We start from the raw sequence: 21,063 nt of genomic DNA, 5'->3' as shown, positions 1-21,063 counted from the left end.
AAAAAAAATTTCAGTTCTCATTTCGCACAGCCGCAAAACCCCTGAGACACCCTAAAACCCTTTCTTCCAGTTTAGCTGATTCTCTCTCCTCGTTTCTGCAACCCTCAAATCACTCAACTTTCTGCTCGATATCTATCAAAAAAATGTCTTCATCTTAACCCCAAAATCAAACCATTTTTCACAAAATCCATTCTTTTGATTGTTAATTTTGAGGTTTAATCACCATGTCCGCCGCATCTAGAGGCCTAATTTCCCGGCTCAAAACAATCTTAATCCCACAAAAAACAACCACCCAAATCAGATTCTTCAGCTCGGAGATTCTAACTCCTGAAAATGAAGTTTTACGGCCAAGAATCATTGAAGCAAAAGCTGGTGTAATGACCAAACAATCTAAAAGAACTGGTGCAATTGCTATAAAATGTGGGATGACTGCACTTTGGGACAAATGGGGTGCTCGAGTTCCTATTTCTATTCTTTGGTTTGATGATAATATTGTTTCCCAAGTTAAAACTATTGAGAAAGAAGGCATCTTTGCTTTACAGGTACTGTTTTATGTTACACGTTTGTGTGTTGTTGAATTATTTTAACATATTTTTTCATGTTTAGATCTCAATTTTTGGTGGGTTTTTGATTTGGGTGTGTTTGGTTTGCTTGAAAATGTGATGTTATCTGATTAGTTGTTTGGTTTGCTTGAAATGTGATGTTATCTGATTAGTTGTTTGGTGGGTTTTTGAGAGTGCTTAATAGTTAAGATGTTGATGAGTTTTATTGTTTGATAGATGTGGTATTATTAGGTTGGTTGTTTAAATTTGTGCATTTATCTGATTGAGTATGATATTGAAGTGCATTTGTTGATTCTACTTTAATTTTTGGGTTGGGTTTTATGTTAGTGAGTATATGAAAATGTTGAAAAGTTGAGATTTATGAATATTTTTCGCTGTTTGAAATGTTAATTGTTTGGGGATGTCTGCGGATGTGGTGCTAGTTAGGTTGGTTGCTCTCACAAGAAGGAAAAACATTTGACGAAACCCGAGTTGGGTCACTTTAGAGCGCAAGGGGTTCCGTTAATGAGGAAGTTGAAGGAGTTTCCGGTGACAGAAGATGCGCTTCTGCCTGTCGGTACATCAATCAATGTACGACATTTTGTTCCTGGACAATGCGTGGACGTCACTGGGATCACAAAAGGGAAGGGATTTCAGGTGAGGTTTTCAATCTCAAGCTGTTATACCATGCCAAGCTTTGTTATTTTTTTTCTTTGTTTTTGCAAAAATCAGGTGGTTATGGTAAGGGTGCTCTCCTCAAAAACCACTGCTGGCAGGATCCATTGAGGGTGTTTGTTATTGCACATAGATTAGGCTTAAGAGTTGTAACATAAAAATTCAAAATGATTTCTTATCTGATGATCCAACCTTCATTATATGGATCTTAGTTGCTATATATAGATTAGAAAATAGAACTGGATATACTTTTAGTTGTAGCCTTCCTAACATTTCCATCAAGTCCACATGAAAAATTGAAGTAGTAAATTTGATTTGCTTGCTGATAAGCCAATGAGATCTTACCTGCTATTGTTGTGAGACTTTTGTACCGCTTGTTTGCGATAAAGATTAGTTCCATAGGTTTAAGAAGAAAATTTAGCAAATGAAGAACTGGAAACACGTTGGTGGATGAATTTGATGAATAGTGAATATTTTGTCCCTTGCCCTTATCAGGGGTCTTTCTAATGATATCGTAATTATGCTACTCGATCACTCTGTCCCAGATGGATTTGAACATTTGTTAGGAAACATAGTTTTGTAGTGTGCTTATCAAATGTTGTTATATTAAAAAGTAGATGTGTATGAGTAGGTGAGGTATCTTTTTTATGATGGAGAGAGAAAATCGAGTATTTTCCTATTGATAGAGATGGAGTGTGGGCCAAAGGGGTGTTCAAAACTAATATAATAATAGTGGGAGTTGGACCATATAGAAAATGAAAGTGTTCAAACTATTATGAGATTATTCTTGGACGGAGGAAGTAAAACATTATACTTATTAATAGTAATCCAAAAGTTAAATGCGGCGGAATTATGAAATCAAAAGAGAGTTGTACAAATAGAAACAAACAAGGTTATAGTCTCCCTAGCACTAGAAGTGGAGTAGTGTGCAGATATAAAAATTCAAGCCTGTTTGTGGATTTAATGATGAGTGAATCTCTCAAATTTAGAATGTGGAGGCTGTCAAGAATTTTTTTTGGGGCCAAACACTTCCATCTTTTTTTCTAATCTAAATTGAAGCCTAATGAATATCATTGGGCATAAAATAAGTATGATTTACTAAGTGTGAATGACACCCGTCTCAGTGACTCACTAATCACCTAAACTAAGGTGTCCAATAGTCATAGTGTTGTCCAAGTAAACTGTATGAGTGTATGTTGCATGAGTGTTTGAATTTGAAAAAAGGCACTGTTATTTAGAAATCCAAACTTCTTTGTTGGAATGTTGGTCCCATTGGATGAATCATGATGACATTGTGGATGAGAAATGGTTTTTGAAGAGCATAGTGAGTGTTTGAGTTGTGAGTTTTTTCATGGTCAAGAGCTGTTGCAATTTGTTGGAGAGGCTCTGTCTTGCTAAACAATCTAATTGCCCACTTTTGATAGGAAGAGACGAAAAGAAAGCGAAACAAGTTTATAGTCATATTTTCTTTATCATTTACATCTGTTTTTTAACGTGCTTTAAAACTTTCAATGAAGAACAATATACTTATTGGTCAAAGCTACAAATTAGTTTCATTGGTCCACAAAGAAATGTAGCAAATGAAGAACTAGATACATATTACGGTTTTTTCACCATATACCCCTGGCAAATTTCTTTTTGCATCATATACCCTTTCGACTTTTGAAATTCACCATATACCCCCACATTTGAAAAAATACATTCACTTATCCTTAATGACTAACGGTGTTAAACTCCGTTAGTCATCAACCCCTAAAACCCTCTCTAATCCTAATTAACTAACCTAAATCTACCCAATCCTAACCCCTAATCTAATCCTAACCCTAACCACCCCTCCCCACCCTCCTTACCCTTTCCCCTCACTGCCCCACCACCCTAACAACCCCCCTCCCCACCACCCTAACAACCCCCCTCCCCACCACCCCTATTCCCTCCCCACCACCCCTATTCTCTCCCCCGCAGCCCCCTCCACCCTCCACCCTCCCTGCAGTCCCCCTCCTTCCCCCTTCCCCCGCAGACCCCTCCAAGCCTCCACCCTCCCCGCAGTCCCCCGTCCCTTTCCCTCGCAGTCTCGAAAATCCCCATTCCCTTCCACCGATTCTTCGCAAAAACCCCAAATCAATCACCGAATTCTTCGCACCAAGAAAATGAAGAATCTCAAACTTTTTCGAATTCAACAACCTAGATCTTTCGAATGGCATCGAGTATTTCATACGGAATGTTCCAACAAAACAACCCAGATTTTTTGAAACAATCTCCTTCCCCTTCGAATTCAGAAATTTTTTTAGGGTTCAGGGGTGTGATTGGTGCAGCGCAACCCTCCTCGCCTTCGAATTTCAATTTTTTTTAGGGTGAAGGAGTGCGATTTAGCGGGGGAGGGCGGGGTTACAGTGGAGTGGGGAGGAGGAGGGGGGTTTGCGGGGGAGTGGGGAGGGGGCATCTGCGGTTGGTGGGGAGGGGGGCTGCGTGGGGAGGAGGGAGGCTTCACGGGTGGTGGGGAGGGGGGGGATGGGGGCTGTTGGAGTGGTAGGTAGTTGGAAGGAGTAAGGGGTGGGGGAGGGGTGGTTGGGGTAAGGATTCAGGTATTATATTAGGGTTTAGGGTTAGGGTTTGGCTTAGGTTTAGGTTAGTTTATTAAGGTTAGGGGGGATTAGGGGATTAATGACTAACGGAAGTCTAACAACGTTAGTCAAAAGGATAGTTTGATGTATTTTTTTAAACGTGGAGGGTATATGGTGAATTTGGAAACTTGCATGGGTATATGGTGCAAAAAAAAATTTGTCAGGGGTATATGGTGAAAAAATCGGACATATTAGTGGATGATTTTGATAAATATAGACTATTTTCCCTTTACCCTTGTCATATAATCTGAATAACAAAAACCGTCAGGGGCCTTCCTAAATATGCTAATACACAAAAGCATTATGTTGTTTCAATGATTACTCAAAATTAACTACATAAACAAATTATGAAAATAGAAGAAAGCTCTACAGGAACAAACTAGGGAAGTCTCCATAACACTGGAACTGATGAATCTTGCAACCTGAGAATGTGGAAGATATGATGATAATTTTTTTCCAGACACTTCCAAATGTTATCTAAATTGAAGTCTAATGAGTATTAGTAGGCATAAAATAAGTATTAATTATTTAAGCGTGAATGAGATCCATGTTTAGTGACACACTTATGATCTAAACTTATCCAGTTGTCATAGTTGTGGTCAAGTATACTGTATCTTGCATGGGTGTTCAAAGTTGAAAGGAAATATTAGTATACAAATTCTACATCCTCTTTATTGTTGTTATATCCACATGGTTATGACAATATAGCAAGGAAGGATTATGTCAGAGGCGGTTATGTGTAACATAAGATGTCAAAATGCTTTGTTCGCTAACCAACGTTTTTCACCTGTCCAGGGTGTTATGAAAAGGCATAATTTTCCGGGGTTGCCAGCATCACATGGTGTGTCAAAAGCTCATCGGAGTGGTGGATCTACAGGTCAAAGGGATGCCCCTGGAAGAGTAAGTTCATTTACAAATCTATGACTTCTGTAATTGTGTTTTAATATTTCTTGTACTGTAGTTAAATAGTTAATACAGGAAGCATGCCTCAACTTCTTTAAAGCGTCCTTTTGTTTGTCATCAGACCATTATTGTTATTGTGTTATGTAAATTTACAACATTCATCTTCTCTTTGCATATGGATATCCTCTTTATGTGACATTATCAGTCATAAGCTGTTTGAAGATGTTGGTTACACTGTGACCTGCGTTGTTTGTTCGTCACTGTAAGACTCTTAATAATTTTAAGATCCAAGTCATTTATCCGATGGAAAGGATAAGATCTCAAATTAGAGAATAATTATCAGTCTAGTCTTCCAAAATAGTATACTTTATCTAAACATCATATTTGGTCAATTACTTGGAGGAAACAGTCAATTGAAATGAGAAAAACATCTTTGTTTCTCCTTTGCAAGTTTGGTTGATATCTTGTATTGAGTATTTTTAAAGAAAGGAATGTCTCATTTAAGTGTGATATAAAGTTGAATATCATCTGAATATCCCATCCCCTATCCTACTTGTCTCTTACCTTCTCTGGAGAGTCTTAATTGTGCCCTATATCATATCTTAGGCTTGAGTTAGTGTTATTCCATTTCTGAGCTGAGCCAGACTACTAATTACTCCAGTTATGTTCCCATGTCGTTCATTGTATGTCAAAAGTCACCTCAGAAGTATTTCTTAAGAAGTTCCAGCAGTCCCCTTTGCAAGAGGGGAGAAGAGGGGGGAGGGGGGATGAAAGAAACGGAAGCCATGTCATCCTTCTTCACCCTTTCTTTACTTTTTACAGTTCTCTTTTAATATGCCATGTTCAAAGTTCAAATATTTAGTTACAAATTGTTCAACGGTTTTATCAGCCATAGCTAAGCGTTGCTAGCTACTCTTCTACATCCTTTCTAAGGCAGTGGAGCTCAATTGTATATGTTTCTATGTAGTCAGCCTGATGCTTATCTCATTTTCATGATAAACTGATTCAGTTATTTCTATGTGTCTCTTCTGATAATTGTTTTCATGATTTTGATACTGGATCTGTGACTTGCAAGCTAGGTTTTCTCAATCTTCTTCTTTCCCCCCCTTGGATTACTATTTTAGGAGCGTTTACTAGCTTCAGTGTGGATGGTGGAGGGCCAGATAAGAATTCTGATGCATGATTCACGCTATGTATTCTTAGAAATCCTCATTAACATGGGCAGTCAATTACTCATGGCTTGTAAAGTTATAGCAACTCAAAAGCTACTCCCTCTGCCCCTTTTTGTTTTCCCCATTTCTGTTTTTGAGATGTCCTAATTGGTTGCTCCATTTTGTGATATGGCAAGTTTTTTCTCTCTGCTTTTTTCTAATGTTGGATCTCACATTTATCCACCATCTTTTTTCTCTATATTTTCCACTCATATTTATAAGCGGGCTAAGGGCAGACAAAAGTTGACAGAGGGAATCTATTTCCCAGTTCTTGAGCCAACCTTGCATTGCTGCCTGTTTGTAATGTTACATGGTTGAATTTGGGGGTACTAATCTGTTTGGATCATTATGAATGGAAGCAATTGATGTTCATTGAAAGGTGAATTCTGAACTCTGGTGTATCTCTATAGCCATTATGTGACTGCTGAGTTGCGTAGCTCCTTTATTTCTTCAGGATCCATTACCTTTTCTGTTATGCTTCACCATGCTTTAAATCTTGGTCGAAAATGTTTGAAATTTATTTATTCCTTTTCTGTTCTTCTTGGTTGTGATGGTTGTATATCCTGTTTCCTGGTAGGTCTTCAAAAACAGAAAGATGGCTGGGCGCATGGGTGGCAAACAACGGACAGTTAAAAATGTTTGGGTTTACAAAATAGATCCAAGGAGGAACTTAATGTGGGTTAGAGGCCAAGTATGTTCCTTTTACAACCGTTTTCTCTATCTCTTTAATTCCTTTGGACAACCATTCTATCTGAACATCATGATGAACTCTAACAACTCGAAGACAAGAAATGCTCTTAGAGTTTTTTTTTATTTTTTTGTGAGTTCACTGTCTTAACTCAGTTGCTGTATTTTTAGGTCCCTGGTGCTGAAGGAAACTTTGTATTTGTAAAAGATGCCTTTTATGAGAAACCTGATATCTCGAAGCTTCCTTTCCCGACATACTTTTCGCCAGAAGATGAAGATGATGAATCATTAGAACCGATAACTGTGGATTTAGGGGAATTAGATCCATTTATGGCAGCTGATTAATTATTGTGCTGATTCAAAATCTCTGTAGCACTTTTGTCTTTTCTTTTATGGCCTGGGAAACACCTAGGAATTAATTGCTTTTGAATATATAGGGATCCGATTAGGCATGTTTCGAGGTCTTTTGTTATTGCCGTGTAAAGACCCGAGGGTTGTTTGTTCTTGAAGATATAGGGATATGGTCAAAAGTATGTTTCGAGGTCGGGCTGTGTTTATTTTAAATGTTGGTTCTGGAGCTAGTCGCTTCGGAAATATGGTGTAGCCCCATATGTTATTTGGCAGAGTTTGAGCGTGGAGACCATTTTTTTTGACTAGGGTGAACAATGTTTTTGTAGAAATTCTGTTTAAATAAATGGCTGAACTACAGAAATTTTGAAAGTTGCTGCTCAGTTTTTTTGGTGCCCAGCAAGATAAAACTGATTTTGTCAATTTCCACCTTAGTGTGCTGATTTTATTGTTATATTGATTTTCGAAGACATGTAATTCTTGAGCTTTTAGTTGATTTGTAGGTTCTTTAGTTACAAAATGGAAGTAAGGAGCAATGAGCCCCATGAAATTGAACAAGGTGGCCCAATATTCCTTAGGAGTGAGATGAGAATTAAATTTCTTTTGATTTTCTTTTTTTCATTCCCTATCTTTGGAACATGACAAATAGAAACAGTCTTAGGAAGCATTTGATTTGTGGTATTGTGGAATGGATAAGAGGATTAAGCAACTTGATTCCCTTATTTGTTGTTTGTTTGCACATTTTAATGATACCTTTTACCCTCTCCTTACCCCCAAAGTCCTCTACTTTCATTTCCCCATCCTCTTAGGGTTTCACTTACCCTTTTTTTGGCTCAATCTTGACCATCTCCTTGACCACCAAACCTATAACCCAACCACCACATGACCATCCAACCACAATCACAACTTCCCATCTGACTTTGCAACTCGAATTGGCCAGGCGACCACCATAACCTAACCCGACCACCGCAAGCAAACCCTATACCTATGCGCACCCTCAATCAAGCCACAACCAACGCTTAAACCACCATTCACGACACAAACCCTAGAAAAAAAGAGAAAGGAGCGATAGAAGGGTGAGAAGTCGACGCGCAGTGAAGGGGAGGGAGAGATGTGACGCACAGGGAGGGATGGGGGAGATTGACGCGTAGTGAAGGGGAGAGGGAGATGTGACGCGTAGGGTAGGGAGAGATGCAACGTGCAAGGAGGAGGGAGGGAGAGATCGACACGCAGGGAAGGAGAGGGGGAGATGCGACTTGCAGGGAGGGGGAGGAGATCGACGCAGCGCGACATCGTTTCAGGGGTATGGAGAGGCGGCCGCATTTCATGGGTTAGATATGGTGGTGGTGGTGCTATGGTGGAAGTTGGTAAGAGGAGGAAGAAAGAAGAATGACATTTACCAATCAAACATCACTTTTAATCTAAGGGTTTTGCTTTCCTTTCCCCCTCTACTGCTTTACCCCATAATAACCAAACGTCCCCTAATATAGTTTCTCTCCCATGCATTCCCAATTCTCTCATTAAGGAAGTCACCCATTCATTTTATTTCTTAAGAAAATATATTGTTAAGTAAAATGTATGACATGATTTACTTATATTGTTTTAAATAAACGTATTATATGTTGATACGAGTTTCATTGATCATGCATATTATGATTGTCATATAAGTAGCAAGTCATGTAGTTCTTCGTTTTGTAGTTTGTATGCAACTTTTGTGCCTTGTGCCTTGTAATAAATGATGTGATGATATGTAATATGTAATATTGAATATGTTAGTTACAAAAATCTGGACACCAAGAAGAAACAAATACTTAGATGGATTAAATGATGAGTATACACGATATAAGTATCTTTAAGCAAATAACAATAAGCATATTCTTCACATAAATAAATTATTGTTTGAACAATATCAGCATCATCCATCTTCAAACTCTGAAATTTTATGGCTCTAATATTTTCTACTCAGCAAGCAATAAGAACACTAAGGAAATACTCCTATTCCTATTTCCTATTAAAGAAGAGTCCAAAAACATGATATGAATGACACAGATTTAATCCCTCTTCCACTCCACACCCTTAAACCCTCATCCTCAATCAGCCACTTTCTGAATGCCACGTGTCATTACAAATATCCAAACTACAATAGATTTCCTCCATGCAAACCTTTCATAGTTTTTTTCCATCACATACATTTACATAACCTCATCAACAAAATCCCACCTTTCTTTTTCTTCCATTAAAAATCAAAAACAAAGTAACATATGAAAAATAAAAATCATCAAGAAGACAATTATAACCTCATCCCTCTCATATTTTCTTAGTTTTAAACCATTCAACATCTTCTTCACATTTTATCATATAAGGGGTATTTTTAGAATCCATAAATTTAAGCACCAATATTTATTTTCTACCAATCATTAATAATAAAATATTTTTGAAAACTACCTTTTTCTTTACTTTTTGTTTTTCCTAATCCAAAATTCTGGTCCAAATTGAATATCTTCCCATCAAAAGAAAAACCCATTTCAAGACATAAACTTTCTTAACCAAATTGATCAAAAAAATCTCAAACACCTACTTCATTTTTTTTCTTCCACATTCTCTCTTCTTTTTTTAAAAGAGAGAAAAAAAAAACAGTGAGAAATGGCAGTGTGCACAGTATACACAATTCCCACAACAACTCATTTAGGATTCAACCAAAAAAACCAAGTATATTTCTACAATAATAAGACCTACAATTACAAAAGAGCTAATAATTTCTTCACTAGACCCTATCCCTATGTGATAACATGTTCTGCAGGTGACTCACAAACAGTTGTGATTGGTCTAGCAGCAGACTCAGGATGTGGGAAGAGTACCTTCATGAGAAGGTTAACTAGTGTGTTTGGAGGTGCAGCAGAACCACCAAAGGGAGGAAACCCAGATTCAAATACCTTAATTAGTGACACTACTACTGTTATTTGTTTGGATGATTTTCATTCTCTTGATAGAACTGGAAGAAAAGAAAAAGGTGTTACTGCTTTAGACCCTAGAGCTAATGATTTTGATCTTATGTATGATCAAGTTAAAGCTTTGAAACAAGGTAAACCTGTTGATAAGCCTATTTACAACCATGTTTCCGGCTTGTTGGACCCACCTGAGGTTATCCAGCCCCCGAAGATCTTGGTCATCGAGGGCTTGCACCCCATGTAAGTCCGTCTCTATATATATATTGCTCGAGCTTAAAAACTAGTTATATATAATGGTCGTGTCACTTGATGACGGTAGATGTTTATATTAATACTATCGTAACAGTCTTGTATGTTTTTCCTCCTAGTATACAACTTTAGCTTGTGACTATATTGGCAAAAATGCGATAAATTCAGTTTGCATATAAGGTTACTTTAATTTGTGAGGAAAGTACTGTTTTTTGGGGTGCCCTTTTTTTTTTATCTACTACTTATCATTTTACGAGTAGTTGTGTATTCTAAAGTTGTGATATTATCTACATGCACACTACTCTTCAATCGCTCTTCACATAGATAATATGGTTGGCTGATGGATTCCTAAGTCTTGATAAAGAGATAAATGTCTTAAAACTGATTGGCTGAGCTTATGCCAATGTCTTTATCACACACTTTTTTTTTTTTTTTTTTTTTTTTTGTATGGAGATAAAATCACTATAGTACACGTTCCCTATTGTAGGCGGGCCCCCGCCCATTCCTAGTAATTTGTTTGGTATCTATACAAATTTTGTGATGTGAATTGTTACTTACTAACTTCTCATAGGAGTTGAAATCGAATGTATATGGGAGAAACTATAATGTCGAGGTTAAGGTGGTGAAGTAGTCATCGTTTTAGACATATGTAGTTTAAGATTCAAATATCATTGGGCATATTTAAGTGGAGAAGATTCTAATATCATTGTGCATATGAAGTGGATAATAAAAAAATGCGTCTGCCGGGAGTCGAACCCGGGTCTATTGCTTGGAAGGCAATTATCCTAACCGTTGGACTACAAACGCTACTGTTGATAATTAAATCTACAACTTTATTTATTGTAGGTATGACGCACGTGTTAGGGAGTTGCTGGACTTCAGCCTCTACTTGGACATTAGCAATGAAGTCAAATTTGCCTGGAAAATTCAGGTAAAATAAGCATAATAAAATGTGATTAAGGTGTTTTATCATATTGTTTTTATGAAGTTTATAAATAACATTTAATTTGTAATTGGCAATATCAGAGAGACATGAAAGAGAGAGGACACAGTCTTGAAAGCATCAAAGCCAGCATTGAAGCCAGAAAGCCAGATTTTGATGCTTACATTGGTAATTTACTACTGCTACTACTATCAACTTATTCATTTGGTTAATTATTAGCATTGTTATCATAATCCTAGCCGTTTTCGTGCTAATGAATCCCATAAATGAATGGGCAATGCCAACACAATAGCAATGAAATCATTGATTGTGTACAATTACATACTCCCTCCGTTTTTTTTTTTATTATTACACTATATACATATTTCACTTTGATTATTCTTCATAGTCCTGTGTCATCTTGTTATATTCATTTTAATATGTACTCTTTATAATTTTTACAAATACAAATCAGAGATATTAGTTATCAAAGTTTTACATTGGCGTGCGTGAAAAGGATAAGTGTAACAAATATTTGCAAATAGAGGGACTATAAAGATGGAGGTACAATATAATAACAAGTCCAACAATTTGAAGATGGAGATACAATATAATATAGTAAAGGAATTGGTAATGAATGATATAGTAGGAATTAATGATATATGTTGTATTGTTATTTTGAGTGCAGATCCACAAAAACAGTATGCTGATGTGGTGATTGAAGTATTACCAACCCAACTAATTCCAGATGATGATGAAGGAAAAGTGTTGAGAGTTAGGATGATTCAGAAGGAAGGAGTGAAGTTTTTCAACCCAGTTTACTTGTTTGATGAAGGATCCACTATTTCTTGGATTCCCTGTGGTAGAAAGCTAACATGTTCTTACCCTGGCATCAAATTTTCCTATGGCCCAGACACTTACTACGGCAATGAGGTAAGATCAAATGTTGGAGAATATACAACTTCAATAACTAAATAATTAACCCTTTATATACTGTGGTGGTCTGATTGATTGAGTTAGGCAGTCCAATACAGATATTTGTTTTGAACCTGTTTTTAAATTTGATATAAATTGAGCTAATTCAGCCAACATATCTTATGAGCCGAGCTTACTTCATTAGCCTTCGCACACAACTGATTTTCTCGAAATTTGTAGATATAAGGTGATGAGAACGGAGCCTGAGCTGTAAATGACCTTGTACATGATTGTGCAGGTGACAGTACTAGAGATGGACGGGATATTTGACAGATTAGACGAACTAATCTATGTTGAGAGCCATTTGAGCAACCTCTCAACCAAGTTCTATGGTGAAGTCACCCAACAAATGTTGAAGCACCAAGATTTCCCAGGAAGCAACAACGGAACTGGCTTCTTCCAAACTATCATCGGATTGAAGATCAGAGACCTGTTCGAGCAGCTCGTTGCCAGCAGGTCAGGAGCTCCTGCAGCAGCTGCTAAGGTCTAAAGCTTGAGCTTGTAGATGATTATAAAAAATGTAATATTCCATCTGAATCTAGAATTCTTTTTCTCTTCATATGTAATTTCCACTACCTACTCTTCCTGTATAAGTTGCTTTTGTAGGCGACTATGATATTCTGTTGTTACATAAACATGCATCAAAGCAAGAGATGAGAAATGCAGTTCAAAAGAAAATTTATATAGCAACTGAAATCCCACACAATTCTTTTGGTGGTCAATCTTTCCATTTTATAATAATCCTCAAGGCTTGGATACATGGACATCATGCTCCGATGCTCGAATGCGATGCTATTAATGTGGAAAGAGCAATTAAGTACAAGAACATGGTCACTCCTCTTTATTTCATCACGATGACAGAGTCAAGCTTTCGATGTTCTTTTCAAAGCTTTATATGTTTCACTTGAGAAAGGAGGGAAACACGATAGCTCATTCATTGGCAAGATGAGATACTCACCTTACTCCGGGTAATTGTGAATATGTTTGTATGGACTCTTTCCCCAAAATCATTATAGTTCTGGTGGAATTTGGTTTCAATAATGTTTATCCCCCCTCACAAATTTCAACTTAAAAAAAAAAGTTCATAATTTTGGTGTCTTAGAGCATCTGAAGGTAGTTAAGCCAACAAAGGGAAATTAAGGAAGGATTAAGAACAACAAATCAACTCTGGGTAAAACCCTTTCCGAAACGGACCATAAATTACCATACACTATAGATACTGAACAAGTTCAAACATCTACATACCTGTATTAAACATTGATCTGCTTGAATATAAACACTAAGATTATGCCTACTTGGAAATTAATGCAGATACTGTAATGGAGAAACAAGAAACAGAAGCACCTCCGTTAAGAACTAGTACATTAATCACTTAATTGTCACAAACTTGTTGGTACCATGCTTAGCCCAATGATCCTTGAGGTCAATTGGAATTGTAAGGTCAAAACCCTCAGCAGCAAGTCTTTGGAGAAGTTTATCATAAGCTCCATGGCTCATCTTCCTTCCAGCAGTGCGCGAACCAGGTCTGGTGGTACTCATAGGCAGCGGATACTCTGATATGTTAGTTGTGCAGCAAGACGATTGCCATCCCCCTGAACCCCACCGGTAGCACTGCCTAGCAGCACCTGTACAACTACAAATCGGAGCTGGGATTCCGGAAGCATCCGTGCTTGATTCATAGCTACGGAAATTCAGGTTCTTTCTCTCACGCTTTCCTGAGGGTGAAGTACCACCACCTTTAGCCTTTGAAGACTGACCCTTTTTAATTTTCAGTTTAGGTTCCTTTGGTGAAGGATCATTGGAGGTCTTCTTTGATGTCTTTGGCTTCTTAGCAGGCTTAGATGGCAGAGGCTCAGCATCCACAACAATATTTGCTGCCTCATTTATAGGCATGCATCGAATGGGAACAGCAGCAAGTCCTGCTGCATCGGGGTTGTTTTGAGTTCCTTGGAATGGACTGAATCCACCATTTCTTGTTGCAGCTAGATAATTTCCAGGGTGAAACCATGAAAAGTGAGGGACAGATCTTGTTCTGTCTCCCTCAGGTATCATCGGGTAGTTTGAACGAAATGTACCCATTTTTGATAAAATAAGTTATTGAGTTACAACTGCTACTATGCGGTAGCAAAAAGCTAGAGTGCGAATGCTTGTAGTGGAATTGTACACATCAACCAATCAATATTTCCAGGAAGGAGATCAATAGCACCTGGCAACAGGGCAAGCAAACAGCAAGGGAAGTTCAACCTTCTTTTCAACAATAAAAGACGTATCATTAATCATATGAGTAGAGCTATGAAACAATCAGAAAATTATACATTAACATCTGACACCCATTTGTGAACATAACATGACATCCATCCAAACAATTTATTATCGCGAAATCCTCGAACTGAGACTTTCAATGGAGAGTTTAAGAGCAAAATGCTTGAGGACAGTCTATGATTGAGCAATAGGTCTTCTCTACATCGGCTGTATATTATGCAACTAACTCACTCTTCTTATCACATAAAAATCAACTTTATATGAGGTTTTTTTTTTCTTTATTGCAATTTGGGGTGACTAAATCTTCTTGTACACACCCATTTTTACACAAGTTGTGATAATGAAGAGACCGAAAGTGCGCATGTATTCGGAATGGAGCCATGGAGGGAATGACAATATAACTTCAGTTACATCTATTTTCAACCTCCAAAGATGACTTTCAAATTTCCAGCAACCCACAAACTTTAAATCTCTTGCTCACATCATACAAACAAAATTTTCATCCCTAACCATAAAGTTTTTCCTAAAGGCATCAACAACTCATAGGATAAAAAAAGAGAGAAGACTAACCAACATCCAAATCCCTAGACAAGATAGAAATCCCTGTTTCATGGTAGTAGATAACAAGAAGCAAATGCACTTACATGAACAAAACAAAATCACATCACTAGCAATTTGTACCAATTGACTAAGGACAAAATATGCATGCAATAAAGAATTTGCAAAGAACCCATAAACTAACACATACAAACTAGAAATCCCACTTCAATATCTACATAAAAGCAACAAAATTTCATCACATACACCCGAAAGAGAAGAAAATTTTGAACATCATAAAAGAATAAAACTATATAAAAAAAAATCAGTGTACAAAAAAGTGAGCCACAAACAGTTACACAGTGCATCAGGTGAAGCAAAAAGGACATCAAAGAATCAGATAGATCAAAAATCACATAATGCAAAACAAAAAATTGCCACAAACTTCTATTATCTTAAAATCAAAAAAATCAAAAAATCAAAAAAAGCTCAAAATCGAGGTACCCAGAAGCTAAAAAACTAAATTAAGAAACCAAAGATAGTAAAAAAAAGAAGGGATGATGAAAAATACCCAGACCCAGAAGTTGAAATAGAAGTAGAACCAAGCTTTTTTCAACTCAAACAAAAAGAAGAATTTGTGAGTTGCAGATGTGCGTAATTTGGTTGAAAGGATGAGATAGTGAAAGAAGAGCTTCGGTTACATAAAAAGCATTTCAGTATATCAGTTAGGTTAGGGAAATGAACGAATCTAAGACCATAGCAGAAAACAATGTAAGAGAGAGAGAAAAGAGGAGTGGGACAGTGGGTGCTGCTGCTTGTTGGCTGACATTTTTTGACGGATGGTGGTGACCCACATTCAAGAAAATTGATTTCTTCTTGATTGGTCTTTTTATTTTTATTTTTTTCGGATTTACTAAAATTCAAGAGAGAGAGTGTGAGAAAAAGCAATTTCCTAAAATAGCGTTAAAAAATCTAATGTGGTGCCCAAATGTAATTTCATAAATTGCTAATAAACTTGAATCCGCGAGATTCATACTAACTTATTATGTATAGTAAATCATATAATAGAGTAAGTTTTTATTTGATATAGTCAGTTTTTGTATAATATAATCACTTTTTGTATGGTATAATCAATTTTTATGATATAGTCAGTTTTGGTATGATGTATTCGATTTTTTTCCTAATATATATAGTCAATTTTTTTATAATAAATTCAGCTTGGGTGCATAATTGTGAAACTGGTCCATCCAGACATTTTGCATAAATTGTATCCATGCAAGCTTGGTTTAATTCTTCTGTATTTTGAATGTACAAGTTACTATTTTTTCAACAACTAATGTAAGTCAATTGAAGATTTCAACTACTTATATAAGGTTATTTTTCTACAATTTACATAAAACTTCTATAAGTAACTAAAATTGACTATGTATTATTCAAAATTATAGTGACTTGTGCATACTTACTACAAATATGTAGTCCTATGACCATCATAATGCACGGGTTGCTTATTTTGATATCCACCCTATGATGTGATATGAGCTGCTGAACCTGGTTGAGAAAATCCGAGTATATTAGGAGGCGAGAAAAATTGGTTGCCTTAGCCCATAAAATAGCTAATAGGCAAGCATGAGCTTCAGTTAGGAGGGTTGATGAAGCAAAGAAGCATTTGCCTTGGTGATACAAAGTCTGCGTGCTTAACACGGTAGCCACCCAAGCGGCTCCACCCATATTGAGATTTTTTTTCCCAAGAACCATCCAAAAGGATTTGCCTTTCCGGGGTGGCCCATTGTGTTTGTCCGATATTAGTCATGAAAAAACCAGGTGGAGCTGGAACCTCTTCCCTGGGCATGTATTTGCAAAAATCATGCGCTGATTCATATTTTGATCCATATGGTGTTGAAGGAGTTCGGTTGTTGTTCGTTGCTGCCTAAAAAATTGGTTATTTCTTGTAATCCAAATAGTCCAAAGTGTACTCACAAAAGAAGGAATGAGATTACCATGAGTACCACCAACTCCTGTGTAGTAGAAAATTACAGCCATAAGCCAATCCATAAACTGAAGAGAGTAATTATCTGACCATTGGTTTGGGAGCTGATTTTCCCAAGTTGCAGTTGCGAGAGGACAACGTCTAAACAAATGTCGTCAATCATCGTTCTCCTCTAGGCATATAGGGCAGTGATTAGAATGGCACACGCCTCTTCTGAAAAGATTTGAAGTTGTTGCTATACTAGTTTTCCACACTTTCCAAAGAAAGAGTTTTTATTTTGGCATGATGTTCAAGCTCCATATGAGACGACAGAACTTCGTTTGCATTGGAGTTGTCATGCTATTAATTTCATTTTGCTGTTGGGATACAAGAGCGTATCCGGATTTGAAGAGAAGATAAATGAGAGAGGATGAATGCTGTTGACAGCTAATGGCAATGAGCAAGATAGGATCTTTAGGTTAGTGTCCTTCAATGACGGCACAACCTTTGTGTATTATATTCTGTTGTTCTATCTATTACAAGCAACCTAGTTCTCTTTATATAGTAGAGAATTAACTAAGGGAAGCAATCCCTAGAAAGATTACAAATAAAGACAAAAGGTGACTAGGAAACCTAAGCAATACAACATGTGCAGCTCACATGATATAGTAAGATAGAATACTACTGCCTAGTCTCTTTACACTCCCTCTCAAGATGTGAGTGAGGTGAAAGCTGCACTCCCATATCTTGCATAGAAGCTTGTTATAATGCTGAACAGGAAGCGCTTTGGTGAGAATGTCTGCTAGTTGTTCCTTAGAAGGGACATAGGATGTCTTGATGGTGCCTTGAGCCACTTTCTCTCTTAGGAAATGACAATCTACTTCAATGTGTTTTGTTCTTTTGTGATAAATAGGATTAGCAGCAATGCAGAGGGCAGCCTGATTGTCACATTTCAAGGCAGCAGTTTGCAATTTCTTCAATCCTAGATCTTTGAGAAGAGACATAAGCCAAGTCACTTCACATGTAGTGAGAGCCATTGCTCTATACTCAGCCTCTGCTGAGGATCTAACTACAACAGTCAGTTTCTTGCTCTTCCAAGAAATAGGAGAAGAGCCTAGAAGGATGCAATACCCAGTAGTAGACCTCCTGGAATATGGACATGAAGCCCAGTCAGAGTCACAGTAGGCAGTAAGAGTTGCTGCAGTATTGCTGGCAAGCAAGATACCTTGCTCAGGAGCCAGTTTGAGATATCTAAGGACCCTCCTTGCTGCTTGCATATGAGTAGAGGTAGGTACTTGCATAAACTGACTGAGGAGTTGTACAGAGAATGCAATGTCAGGTCTAGATATAGTGAGATAGATCAGTTGACCTATGAGCCTCCTATAGGATTCAGGATTAGGAAGAGGTGTTCCTTTGTGAGGTTCAAGTCTGAGATGAGCATCTAAGGGAAGTTTGAGTGGCTTCTGTTTGTCAACACCATACTCCCTCAAAATATCTAGGGCATACTTTCTTTGAGATACAAATATGCCTTGTGAAGATGTGATGAATTCCATTCCCAAGAAGTAACTTAAATCTCCTAAGTCCTTCATGTGAAACTGAGTACTCAAGAGATGTTTTAGAGTAGATATAGCTTGATTGCAGTTGCTTGTGATGAGAAGATCATCAACATAAATCAATATAGCAGTGAAAGAATCACCCTTCTCCTGAATAAACAAGGAGTGATCTGCATGTGATTGAACAAAACCAAATGAAAACAAGGCACTTGACAGTTTGGCAAACCACTGTCTAGGTGCTTGTTTCAGGCCATACAAGGCTTTCTTTAATTTGCACACTGGTGTTCCAAACTTCCTCTCATTTGCATAAGGGATAGCTTCATCATAGCCTAAGGGAATCTTCATATAGATCTCCTCTTGCAAATCACCATGCAAAAAAGCATTTTGCACATCCATCTGACATGTATACCATTTATTCATGGCAGCAACAGCTAGCAATGCCCTGATTGTGCTCATTTTAGCCACATGAGCATATGTGTGAGTATATTCAACCCCTTTCTTCTGATTACATCCCTAAATTACTAGCCTTGCCTTCTTCCTTTTAATACTCCCATCAGCTCTATATTTAGTTTTATATACCCATCTACACCCAATAGCCTTTCTTCCACTTGGCAGTGTGGTAATCACCCAAGTGTCATTGTCTATTAAGGCTTCAATCTCTTTATTCATTGCTTCAACCTAGCCTGGTTGAGCAACTGCTTCATAATAGTTCTGAGGCTCTTCAGTTTCATTTATCTTTCTTACCATATTAACAAATAGCTCAGTAGCATTGGTTGTCACAGAAGGTAAGAGCACTCCTAGTTGATTGTTGTTTGTATGAGTTGAGGTAACAAAGTCATCTAACCACCCAGGTGGCCTTGACACTCTGGTAGATTTTCTCAAGGGCACTGGTTCATGTGAGGGTTGGACAGGTGAAGCTTCAGGGCTAGGTGTTGGTGTAGGTATGATTTGTGTTTTAGGTTGAGTAAGAATTGGTTCCACACTGTTATTGTGTGTAGTCAATGTAGATTCATCATAGATATCTACAGAAGGATTTTGTGAGGGAAGCTGGATAGGAACATGAGCCATAAGGTTATGTGTTTGAGTTTTAAGCATGGGAAAGATATGTTCATAAAACTGAACATCTCTAGAGACAAACTGTTGTTTTGTGAGAAGGTTTTGAAGCTTATAACCCTTTTGAGTTGTGGGATATCCCAAAAACAGGCAAGGAACAACCCTTGTCTTAAATTTATCTTTTGTTCTATCTGAATTATATGTCATGGCAAGACAACCAAAACACTAAAGATGATCAAAGTCAGGTAGCTTGTCATACATTATTTCATAGGGAGTCTTATGTTTAATCACAGGGGATGGTAACCTGTTTATAATATAGGCAGCTACTAGAACACAATCACCCCAATATGACAAGCTCAAGCCAGCACCAAACCTCAGAGCTCTACTAATTTCAAGTAAATGCCTATGCTTTCTCTCTACCACTCCATTTTGCCGTGGTCTATCAACACAGCTAGTCTGATTAATAATACCCTTTTCAGTGAACAAAGCAACACAATCTTGATCTTTGAATTCAATAGCATTATCAAACCTGATGATTTTAACATTTCTATCAAATTGATTCTTTGCATATGTACAGAAGTCCTTGATAGTTGTAAATGAGTCAGATTTGTTTTTAAGAAGATGAACCCAAGTTGTCCTAGTATAGTCATCAACAACAGTTAAGAAGAATCTGTATTTTTCTTTGTAGGCAACTTTGTAAGGGCCCCAAATATCAATATGAATAAGGTCAAATGGGCCTGCCACTGTGGTTTCACTTGGAGAAAAGGGAGATTTTGTAAGCTTTGCCATGGGACATGAAAGACAGATTTCAGTGTTATGTTGTTTGATGTGGTTTTTTAAACATGTAATATGTTTGAGCTTGCCTAAAGATGCATGTCCAAGTCTAACATGCCACAGAGAATAATCAGAACACTTTGCATTGCAAGATAACAAAACATTACAAGAGTTGTCATCAACAAGTGTAATTTTATCAGAACAATCAACTACATTTTGTTCTCTTTCTACAGTGTTACTAACACTTGGTTTAGGAATTTGGCTAACATTTGCCTTACATTTCTTGAACACTTTAGGCTTCTTTTCTTGGGTTGTGTTTGAGCTGAAAAAGGATCTTGAATCTTGGCTTGAGAGAGGCTGGTTTTGAAGATGGTAAAGTCCACCAGTGGCAGTCCCTATGTCTTTAGTTTTCTGTGTGATGCAATCCTGCAGAACACAGTAATCTTTGTAAAAAATTACTGAGCAATTATCATTTTCACAAAGTTTCTGAACAAACAATAAGTTTTGTTTAAAATCAGGAACACACAAAACTTCTCTCAGCTCAATTCCATTTGAAAGGTGAACATTGCCAATGTGAGTTACATAGGCTGTTCCTCCATTGGGTAGATTTATTTTGGGTTTATGCAACAATTGCCTCACATTGTGAAGCTTCTCCAAACTGGCTATCATATGATCAGAGGCACCTGAATCTATGATCCATGCACTTTCTGTATTACTAACATAGTGACAACATATCATACCTGCAAAATGGTTCTCAAGTTCTTCATCAGTGTCATTGTTTTGTTTTGCAGCTGCATTACTTGAGCTTCCACTCAGCTTCATCATACTCTGAAGCTG

The 21,063-nt window shown here is 37.3% G+C and overlaps 3 protein-coding genes and 1 non-coding gene across 4 annotated transcripts; 2 read left to right on the top strand and 2 right to left on the bottom strand.

Annotated features, from left to right (window-relative positions):
- LOC104893061 (50S ribosomal protein L3-2, mitochondrial) lies at window positions 1-7,359 on the top strand. The gene is made up of 5 exons (XM_010679116.4): window positions 1-542; window positions 990-1,199; window positions 4,634-4,738; window positions 6,530-6,643; window positions 6,811-7,359. Exons 1-5 carry the CDS (start codon window positions 225-227, stop codon window positions 6,982-6,984), a joined length of 921 nt encoding a protein of 306 aa, XP_010677418.1. The 5' UTR covers window positions 1-224; the 3' UTR covers window positions 6,985-7,359.
- Window positions 7,360-9,422: 2,063 nt separating this feature from the next.
- LOC104893060 (phosphoribulokinase, chloroplastic) lies at window positions 9,423-12,771 on the top strand. Its single transcript, XM_010679115.4, has 5 exons — window positions 9,423-10,175; window positions 11,031-11,115; window positions 11,211-11,295; window positions 11,795-12,039; window positions 12,320-12,771. The coding sequence occupies exons 1-5, from the start codon at window positions 9,631-9,633 to the stop codon at window positions 12,569-12,571; spliced, it is 1,212 nt and encodes a 403-aa protein (XP_010677417.2). The 5' UTR covers window positions 9,423-9,630; the 3' UTR covers window positions 12,572-12,771.
- Window positions 10,920-10,991, bottom strand: TRNAG-UCC (transfer RNA glycine (anticodon UCC)). The gene has a single exon. It is a non-coding gene; the product is annotated as a tRNA-Gly (tRNA).
- Window positions 12,772-13,249: 478 nt separating the features above from the next.
- On the bottom strand, window positions 13,250-15,808 carry LOC104893059 (protein BASIC PENTACYSTEINE7). The gene is made up of 2 exons (XM_010679114.4): window positions 15,452-15,808; window positions 13,250-14,287 (listed from the first exon to the last, which is right to left on the bottom strand). The coding sequence occupies exon 2, from the start codon at window positions 14,158-14,160 to the stop codon at window positions 13,450-13,452; it is 711 nt and encodes a 236-aa protein (XP_010677416.1). The 5' UTR covers window positions 14,161-14,287; window positions 15,452-15,808; the 3' UTR covers window positions 13,250-13,449.
- Window positions 15,809-21,063: the final 5,255 nt, after the last annotated feature.

Source organism: Beta vulgaris, chromosome 5 (genome assembly GCF_026745355.1).
Source record: "Beta vulgaris subsp. vulgaris cultivar EL10 chromosome 5, EL10.2, whole genome shotgun sequence".
NCBI classification, from domain to species: Eukaryota; Viridiplantae; Streptophyta; class Magnoliopsida; order Caryophyllales; family Amaranthaceae; genus Beta; species Beta vulgaris.
This window is presented reverse-complemented; position numbering and strand designations above follow the sequence as displayed.